This window comes from Solanum pennellii, chromosome 7 (genome assembly GCF_001406875.1).
Source record: "Solanum pennellii chromosome 7, SPENNV200".
Lineage (NCBI taxonomy): Eukaryota > Viridiplantae > Streptophyta > Magnoliopsida > Solanales > Solanaceae > Solanum > Solanum pennellii.
This window is the reverse complement of record NC_028643.1, coordinates 68,003,798-68,014,410: the sequence shown is the minus strand read 5'-3', so window position 1 is coordinate 68,014,410 and position 10,613 is coordinate 68,003,798. Positions and strand designations below refer to the sequence as shown.

General features: G+C 32.8%; 1 protein-coding gene across 1 annotated transcript; it reads right to left on the bottom strand.

The window, feature by feature from the left end:
- Window positions 1-3,645: 3,645 nt before the first annotated feature.
- On the bottom strand, window positions 3,646-10,096 carry LOC107026194 (polyamine oxidase 2-like). The gene is made up of 10 exons (XM_015227074.2): window positions 9,661-10,096; window positions 8,272-8,387; window positions 8,099-8,187; window positions 7,868-7,981; window positions 7,610-7,697; window positions 7,363-7,448; window positions 7,155-7,257; window positions 5,719-5,816; window positions 5,179-5,608; window positions 3,646-4,377 (listed from the first exon to the last, which is right to left on the bottom strand). Exons 1-10 carry the CDS (start codon window positions 9,698-9,700, stop codon window positions 4,069-4,071), a joined length of 1,473 nt encoding a protein of 490 aa, XP_015082560.1. The 5' UTR covers window positions 9,701-10,096; the 3' UTR covers window positions 3,646-4,068.
- Window positions 10,097-10,613: the final 517 nt, after the last annotated feature.

Below are 10,613 nucleotides of genomic sequence, written 5' to 3'. Positions count from 1 at the left end.
GTTTTTCAATGTATGTCCATTACTCAGTATGCACATCTTTGGGATGACCAAGTTATTCATGCCAACTAATAAAATTATTAGTGCTCGTAAACTCCAAGTTTGCTACGTCATGTGCCTTTTGCTTTAGTAAATTTCTAATTTACTATTATATGAGTAAATTTCAATTTTATTAATCCAAGAGTAATTTTCAGATTTATTTTTTTCTCAATTACTTCACCCTTTAGGTGAGTCATGATCCCATCATTGAATGAACTAATCTGAAGAAAATTGTGCATGTAACATATTATTTGTGTCAACATTTTTGCAAATATCAAGTTGCGAGATAATAATAGGCACACATGAGACCATATAGAAGAAACATTTATTAGGACCATTAAATGTCTAAACAATCCACTAGGCGGATGACTAGGTCCACAAATATTTGTATACGTTCCTAGAATGCAGAGAATTCAATCTCAACTTTCGTTTATAATGGTCTCACAATTAGCTTGCCTTGCTAACAATCATTACAAGAAAACTCACCATTTAAAAGAATTTTTAGGTTCTTCAACGGATGTCCATTTTAATTTTCCACAATTCATCTAAACATTATAGACTAATGATGTCTCAGACAATCATGCCAAATTAAGAAAGTATTGAAATTAAAAAACTTCTTATTTATCATAGAATGTGCCTCAATTGAACTAATTCTTGTCCAATACAAGCCTGAAGATAAAGTATAAAACGTTTCTATAATACATGTCTTCTTAGAGACATTCTTGATAATACCACATCGTTAATCAAAGATCACAATCTTTCTCATGCCTAGCATGGTGGCTTACACCTCATTCCTTTTAGAGAATGGATCTATATTTGTAGCATTTATCAAAAATTCTTATTCTTCATGAATGAAACACAAATATGTGAGCATATCAAATAATGATAACTTTAGTACCTCATTCCACATCTATGTGCATTATTCAATTACTTGTCTTCTTTCAGACATATTATGCACTACACCCACATTCACTTTACGTAATGGAGCAAATTCAGTAAATTTCATGATTCCTCATCAAAAACATATTAGTTTCCCTTTAGTCATTATTATATCATCAATATGGTGCATTGAGACTCACATTCAATGTCTTATCCATATAAAAGTGTCTTAGGTCATAAATCAATGGATCTTGAACCCAATATCTTATCATCATGGTGCATCAGGACTTTAATCCCATGTCTTACCCTCTTTTTGCGATTGGACATAAATCCATCGTCTTATTCTTTTGGTGCGATAAAACTTAAATCTATCGTCTTACCCATAATAAGGCTCAACCTCAAGCCTTCAAAATAATTATAATTTTATCACTTTTGATGATAATTAATATGATCGTACATTATAATTACACACAAAATTGAGATTATTGATTTATTATAATCAACATTAGTAGTTAATAAATATAACTTAATAGATCACATACCTCATTTAAAGGTTGAAAACATACCTTTCACTAAATTGTGTTTATTTAATTATTAAAATAAATTAAGGAATTCTCTTTCGAGTCGATTAAAATTAAACGTATAGAAAGTCGACAAGTCTCTTTAAATACTTACTTTAGATGGTATCTCCAGATCTGTTATATAAATAATTATAACATAAAGATAAATCATACCTTGAAGATATAAGAACCTTATTGCATAACTTATGCAACATATCTTTTGCACTTTTTCCTTCTTCTTCATAATTCTTTAAGAATAGAACAATCGTGCTGATAACGTGTTATGATACTATATGAAATTAGATTACGAATAAAGTAAGGAGAAGAGAAAGATTTCTTATTCCTCTTGAAGTATATTAAGGATTCATAGATCTTTCACAAATCTTATTTACAATGAAGGAAAACTCTTTATTTATAGGGAAAACCTTACTTGGTCCCCAAGTAGGATTCCTAACCATATCCTACAAGGACTCCACATAATTAGACATTCACTATACTACAAATTGTTTATAACAAAATTTAATTAAATCCTAAATTTTTATGTTAATAATAATTATTAGGTTAAGAAAATATTTGTTAAAGAAAATAAGATAAGAGAGTTAAACATAATATTATAAACTATAATGAAAATAAGTATTACAAAACTAAACTTGAAGGGTGAGTTGTGTAATTAGTTTTTTTATTTTTTGGTTATAATGATTTCCTAGAAAAATAGTTCAAGTTAAGTGATTTTATAAAAGAAAATCCATAAGTTGAGTGACTTTATTGATACAAAACAAAGTTAAGTGACTTTTTGAAATAATTTCACATACTTGAGTGATCTTTTAAGATATTTACTCGGGAGTAAAATTAGTGAAATGTGGGGCCTGATTTGAGAAATAAAAGGAAAGAAAATTAATTATTAGATACATTTTATTTGGTAAAATATTAACATATTGACAATTTCACTAATTATTTTAAAGTATAAATGTTTTTAATAATTATGTTACGGAGTTTAACTAATTTGCTAATTTTTCCATTAAAAGGCTGAATATTTAATGTTATCTAGCAGGAAGAAACCACATAATAATAATAATAATAATTATTATTTAAAAAACGGAAGTTATAACTGTAAAAATAGTACAAAAGATTAATCTTTAATAAATAAGTGTGCATGGAGTGACATAAAACTAAACATAAAACTAAATTAAGAAAAGCCATTTCAATTCTAAAAATTTAGACTAATTTAAAAAAACTCGTTTCAATTATTTTACTTGATCCAATTTCTTCAGACTTAGGATAGTAATTAACTGATTTGTTGGTGTTTAATGGAATCAAGGAAGTAAATATTTAGCAATTTTACCACAATACACAACCTTATTACAAAGCTAAAAAAAATAGATTAGAAGAACCGTAAAATTCAAGGAGTCGAATTCGCAGATTCAAAATATATGATTTTAAAGATGGTGAAATTCCGTGGGTTATTTATGTGGGAGGGGAATCAAATGTGTAGATAATTAATTAGATGGGTTTTAATTAAAATTTAGCTGAGTTTTTTTAAGAGAAAAAACTGTTGCACCTTTTCCGATTATTTTTCATGTAAAAATACAAAGAAAATCTCAAAAAGTAATTACCATTTCAAAAAATTAAATGTTTGTCCGTGAATTTTTAATTTTTTTAACAAAAAATAACAAGAAAAACATTGATTCTAAAACGCAAAGCTGCGCTAAAAAGCATAAATAAAAATTTTGAAAATCATAAAAGATAATGTTTTGAATTTTAATGGTCCACAAAAATATAAATTTGAAGAATTAAAATGAAACAAGGTTAAGATAGAATGCCAAAATAAAAATTGTGGGTAAGTTAAACTATCTATGTATTTGGCCAATTTTAAAGTAAAATTTATGCCCATATACATGAAAATTCACACTAACATTAGATTTAGAATGGGAAAAAGTTGAATTTACCCCTTATAACTTTTTCTTCCATTGGCTCATCAATATCTCCGGTTATTTTTTACCTCAAAATTGAACCAAACTATAACCCACCAGGACAAAAGTAGACATATTTCATATTAATTAGGACTATCTAATTACTTACATATGAATATGGACTGATCGATTCTCTTAATACAATCTTAAAACTGAAGGGTGTTAGCAAAGTTGACAATTTTTCGACTTCATGCATGATGTAAATTCAGAATTCAACTATGAAAATTATGTCAAATGAGAATAAATTGTCTTAGAAAATCACACATTATCTTATACAAGCACAGTTCATGTTACACACAGTAGCTAATAGCTATTAAACTGAAAGGTGCAGTTAAACACCGCGATTTGCAGATGTAACCAGTCTGACCCTATCTCCACAGGCGACTTCCACAGCTGCACCATCGTACAATATAACCTTACATATCAGTAGATCTTGTCGTGTCTCCTAGTTCACTTAGAAATACCATAAACACTGCATACAGTTGGCTATACAAATGCGCTGACGCTTGATCATTCATTGAGGAACCTTGTGGTTCCACAATTTTCACTAAACAGTCAGCACATGATGTGTTAAGCCAATCCCATATGACACTTGAATACTGTGTCTATACATATATAATTAGTTACATCCGGGAGATCAATAAGGGGACAGCAACAGGAGTGTCCTCACCCATGACTGGCTGGAACAGATCCACCTCTCCGTACCGCTCTAGGACACGCATCCTGCAGTCCTCAGCAGCCATTAGTCCTGTTGAATATGCACCATGCACAGAACCTGGGTAATCCATACTCGTCGCCTCCCCAGCAAAAAATATGTTATCCACCGGTATCCTCAGCCTTTCATAGAACTCATGAGGTTTCCCTACTGCATCGTAGCTGTAGGATCCGAGTGAGTTTACATCTGTACCCCAATGAGAAACAAGATGTTGGATCTGCAGAAAGACCAGGAGGAAAAGATAGTTAGCTATTTGAATATCATTACACAATATAAAAGCAACACACAGACAATATTTGCTTCCTACAGTAGTTCTCTTTCTCCTGTAGCAAACCAATCAACTAACAATCTCAGGCTAACCAAATGCACTCTCTTGAAAAAGTTCAACCGATTTCCAGAAGTCAAGATTGGAAATAGCAGAAGGCTCAACTAGTTTTAGTTAAAAAAAAATTCAAATGATTCTTACTAGGTTGATGTGAAACAAAAATCATATATATATATATATATATATATATATATATATATATATTATCATACAAAAAAAGCGATAGTTGAATGCAATGAAAGGTCCTCAGAGACTGAAGAGTTGTAACAGGAGAGAATGGAGAGTCACAGTATTCACTAATCCCTAATGCTTAATGGTGGAGGATTAAGACATTTGGTTAATTCTCAAAAATAGTTCTCCTTTATATTGTTTGCTATATAAAGTTGAAAGATGATTTCGATTTAAATGGATTCCTGCAGTTGCTTATCTCTCTTCTGGTTCTATTGAGCAAGTATCTAAGTTGTATTTCGTTGGGTAGTGTACACTCAAGTATGTGGATACCAATCAAAAATGCAATTAGCTCACTAGTTTGAACTTGCATTTTTTTCCCTTCGAATTTCGTGTAGCCATGGCATACTTATTATAATATTATCTGTATTACTTTACAATATTTATATTGATTAGCATAGGGTACATATGCAGCGAACATGTCCAGAGATAAGAAGTTAAAAAAACGGGAGTACAAAACATTACCGGAGTAGTCGCATTGGGAAGAATCCTCTGCAGTTGCTTAAAAGCAAAATTGGCAGCATCCTCATCTGATAGTTTCTCAATGTCACGGGCCAGCTGCCCCGCAGGCATGTAGACTAGGACAGGATGGCCAGTGGCCTTGTGAAGATTCAAAAAGTAACTACATTCATATGAGCTCTGAGCAACTACCCCCAAGAACTCAACATTTGGCCAAAACACCTTTTCAAAGTGCAGAATAATCTTGTTTTCAATCCCTACACCTAGTTCATTGATGGCAGCCTCCTTCCATTCAGGTAATCTGGGTTCAAACTTTATCTGGTTCGACTTTAAAACACCAAGAGGAACAGCAACAACAGCAGCATCAGCTACAAAAGTTCTCCCATCCTCAACAGTCACTTTCACTCCATTATAACGTCTTACTACTTGTGTAACCCTGAGAAAGGTTCCGGAAACAACAAATTAGTCATTCAAGACTGCTTTTTTCCTTTTTATTCAGAGGAGGAGGTGCAGAAACAGAGATGTCAAGAGGTAGGTTTATCTAACCTGTGATCTAAGCGAATGTCAAGCCCTTTTGCTAGTGTGTTGATGACAGGACGATATCCTCGAACCATAAGACCATGCCCACCAGGAAGCAATTCTTCCTGTATATTACAAAACTGAATTGGTAAGACAGTAATGTTGGCTGGGACAGGAGACTGAACAGGAATTTTTTTGACCTTTTCCTTTAATCTACTGATACAAGCATAAAAATACGGGTATATCTATAACACACGTAAAAACATTCTTATCTTCCAGAACCTTAAACATCTTACATTAAGGTTACTTTTGACACAAACAGGTTACAAGATCTGAGCTTTGCTTAGTGTAGTATCTCTAAATTTAGGAAGACTCATTCAAATACATGGGCTTTGCATTTTAACCGATCAACATGATACCAAGTAGAAGGATTCATTCTATGTATATGCAGAGACATATATGTCAAACTTCTCATAACAACAGAAATACAAACTAGAACCTGGAGATACGAGAAAAGCTATTGGTCTTACAATGAAATGACTCTCACCTACTATCTGTATGAATTATAAGTATCATTATCCTCCTACTCATAGACACATGTTGGATATAGTGGACCTAAGCAAAGAAAGAGATTGACATAAATTTAGAATGGTTAAATTATACAAGCATGTACTTACCACTGACCACAATCGAGGTACAACGGAACCCCTTCTTTTCAGAAGGAAGGTACTTAGGTAGTAATGAATCTATTATCACAAGGTAATCATAAGTAATTGGTCCTTATTTGGTCAAAGCATTAGTCTTCTTACATAAGCTAATGTTAGACCAGGGTTCACCACTTTGATGGTGCCATAACCATAGGAGGTGTAGGCCGTAGGACATACAGGGTTGCATGTCGGGAGTCACAGCACATCTGTATTGGGTAGAGATGTGACAATGGGTGCTAGGCTTTATATACCAAGAAGGGTAACCCTCAAACTTAACTTGGTCCTACTACTGAACAAGAACTAAAGATATTAAACAACCAAATACAACAATTTTTTGAGCTGAAATCTTGTGAAATTAGCAGAACTAACATTATGCATCAACATGGTAGACATTATTTTTGACAGTCAGTTAGGAACTATTGTTGTTAATATAGGCTTTCTCTACCCTAATGATATTCAATCTTTGCAACCATTATGCTCCACTAATATCAAATCCAATTTCTATCATATATCATCATCAAAATGCTTCTTTCTTCATCCAATGATATCATTTCTAATGAGCTTTGCGAACATGTGTCATAGATGATAGAATCCATATGAAAAAAGGGAAGAAATGTCGCACTCTTTCTGAACAAACTGTTTTACTACATCAAGAACATTTCTACATATTAACCTTGTAAACCAGTGGTCTCAGCAAGTAATACTCTGTTAGATATAAGCATCGTCTTTATCCTAAAAGGGGGCAAAGAAATCTACCTGGTCCCAGTACTTGAGTGAGATGGAATCAGCATCTGCAGCAAACCAGCCTTCCATTCTGCAAAGGTACCACTGCAACACCTTATGAGCAATGCCTTCGAGCCTGTAGCAAAAAATGTCACTTAGCCGAAGTGGTACTTTTCTTAATCTTTTCAGTTAAGTTTAGGGGAAGAGATCAGTATATCAATAAAACAATACTAGATGGTACCTTAAGTCGGGTCTCCTATCAAAAACCATTGATATAGCGCGACCAATAGACATGTCTTCACTGAATTCTTGCCTAATTCTATCAGTCTGCAACAAAAGTGAATCAGCTCTTATCAGAAAATATCCATAGCACCACACATTTTAAAGACACGTAACAAACACTTCTTTTCCATGAAGAAGGAAAAGATATACAACAATTCAAAGTTTAAAGAAATGAAGGTGCAGAGAGAGAGAGAGAGAGAACATGCCTCTTTCAAAATGCCCTCAAATGTTTCGCCAACCTTAGTCACTAAGTCTTGGGGAACTTGATTACCATCCATGTCAAAAAGAGCATAGCTGAAGAATCAAAGCCAGGTGAAATGAGTATGCGTTTCTTAATAAGGTCAGGGAAATAGTTATGCAATCAATAATATAACCCAACTTAGATATACATTATTTGTGTGTGAATCTGATGTACATTAAGAAAAACTGGCATGTGAGAGGTAAGAAGGACTTGAAATACAAACCTCTCTAGATCATGGTCATACAACACAGAATTATCACCACTTGTACGATAGAGAGGGAGTCCTAGTCTTCCAATGAGAGGTGCCAGAGGATTCTCTTTGCAGACACCATGTAACCTAAAACAGTCGGCAAACAGCCAATTACTTTCCAGCAAGCAAAGAGGTTGTACTTAATTTTGTCAATGAAAAGGGAAGTCTTGATTGTAAAGCAAAAGCAAGAGTAGAAGTCATTACCAGGATGCACCCAAGTCAACAGGAAAACCAAACGAGTAGTCAGTGTGCACACGGCCTCCAATCCTATCTCGAGATTCCAAAACAACCACCTACAGAAATATACTTATCCTTGTTAAACATAAACATCACCACTTACACCAACCAAGTGAAGACAAGTTTTTGTACATTCATACCTGAAATGATGCATCATAAAGTGCCCGAGCAGCCGCAAGGCCAGCAATTCCCCCACCAATCACAATGACAGATGGTGAGGCCTCAGCCCTCTGTCCAGCACTTGAGAAGCAAGGAGCTAGAAGACAAAACCAAAAAACTCAGTCACAAAAGTTGCTAAAGTAACAGAGAAGACAGCAAGAAACCTGTAATTAGGCAAGCATGAATATTTAAGGTCATTAAATAAACGGCAAATGACTCAAAAAGTGACAAAGTGACATGCAAATCCTTCAAATAAAAGCTTACCATATTGTTTGCTGTTATACTATCTAAATATATTAATGTGCTTCTTAAAGTAAACGACTAAAATTCCGTACTAGGACTAACAATCACATTTAGATAAATCTCACAATGATCAGATGCTCCGGGTATCAGGATTTAGATAACAAAGGGTCATTTTGTTAAAAGAACAAAATATAACTTGAAGGACACCAATGATCCCTCATAGTCCAGTAAAATCAAAACGCAGCGGATCAAAGTAATTTATTCTTCATTAGTCAATTCGTAGAGAACCAATATAGCAGGCTGAAAATTGACGCCATATCAATTTCCCTAAGGAAAAAACTTACCCGCACCTGGTGTTTACATCAAGCAAATGCAATTTCCATTATTACGTGATTTAATGAAGTAAAATGAACTATAAATTTAAACACATGACATGCATGTATTGGCTCGGTGTAAACACCCGGTGCGGCTAAGTTTTACCTTTTGTGTGATTATAGTCATCTAACTAAAGCAAAAGATATCGAGATGTAAGCGAGATCAAAAGTAGCCAATAAAAGATTTTTAGAGGGTCCCTTATACCTTTCAGTGGACATTTTTTAGCATACTTTAGTAGCTAAAAAAGTGTTTGATCATAAAAAACAAAAGCAGCCCGCGTCACAATAACAGGTATACTAAAAAACATATTCTTTGCCACTTGAAAACTGCAAAAGGCTTTATTTAATTTTATGTACAATAACAACTACCTCTCCATCTCTCCATCCCAAACAAACTGAAATCGGCCATATGATTCATCATAGACTAAAGCTTTTTAACTTTTTTTAAAAAAAATTTAACGGGTTATACAATCATAGTTCAATAATCATTTACAACTCAAACAATACAAACTTAATTGAAATATTAAAACAAATCCCCCCCCCCCAAGAAAAAAAATAATTAAGTTTTCCATACGAAAACCCTGCAGAATCTAAAATATCCACACACACTAAAAAAAATTCAGCTCAATTCAATTCAAAATACTAAAATAAAACAAAAATTCAAATTAAACGCCAGAATCTAATCAATCACTCTAAAACACAACGGAATCAAGTAAAAAAATCATCGAGAAAACGTTAATAAAAAATACGAACCTCTTTGGAGTTGACGATTACTCTTGTGTTGAGAATCCATGAGATAAATTGCGAGAGAAGTGTGGATTTAGTAAACTAAAAGTCAATAATCTCAATAATAATCTGAGTAAAACAGAATTGCTGGCACAATTATTATTATTATTATTAGTAGAATTAGGTGAATAATGAAGAAGGAAGATCAAAAGACAAGTGAACAAGTGATTATTATTGGAATTTGAAGCGAACCCCAGCTTGACCAAACAGCAGCTCATGCGTATATAAATTTTCTGATCAGATAATCTCTGAAATCAAATTGGCGATGATCGGAGAGAGCAATTTTCTGATGAAAATTGGGGGAAAAGAGAAGATTCTAGAGAGAGGAGAGAGAAAGCAAGTATTTGGTTGGTGATTGTTAATGGAGTCCAAATTGGATTCTTCTTTGTACATTACGAAAAAGTGTGGTATGGGATTTATTTATACACAAAAAAAATAACGCATCTTTGCCATCTGTGTTTTTTTTTTTAAAAAAAAATTGTTATTTTTTTATTCTGTGTTTAGTTTGAAATTTTTGACTAAGAATAAATTAATCTCATAAATTCATATTGGTTATTAGTTTGAATTTTGTTATATAAACTATGTTGTAGGTTTAGGTAAAAATGGAGATTTTATTAACATGTGATTCATTGGTGAATCTCGTGAATTCATATTGGTTATTAGTTTGAAATTTGTTACATAAACTATGTTGTAGGTTTAGGTAAAAATGGAGATTTTACTAACATGTGATTCATTGGTGAATCTCATAAATTCATATTGGTTATTAGTTTGGATTTTGTTACATAAACTATGTTGTAGATTTAGGTAAAAATGGAGATTTTACTAACATGTGATTCATTGGTGTTAATTAATAGGAAAAACAGAAATGGGTTAAAAATATACTTAAATTATTTGAAATAGCTCAAATATATTCTTAAATT

Bases quoted from the DNA above. Each gene is read 5' to 3' on its own strand.
- LOC107026194 (XM_015227074.2), bottom strand. From the start codon at position 9,700: ATGGATTCTCAACACAAGAGTAATCGTCAACTCCAAAGAG. The intron at 7,982-8,098 runs GTAATGACTTCT...CGACTGTTTTAG, and splicing joins GTTGACTTGGGTGCATCCTG to GTTACATGGTGTCTGCAAAG. The intron at 5,609-5,718 runs GTTAGATAAACC...AACCTTTCTCAG, and splicing joins GACATTCGCTTAGATCACAG to GGTTACACAAGTAGTAAGAC.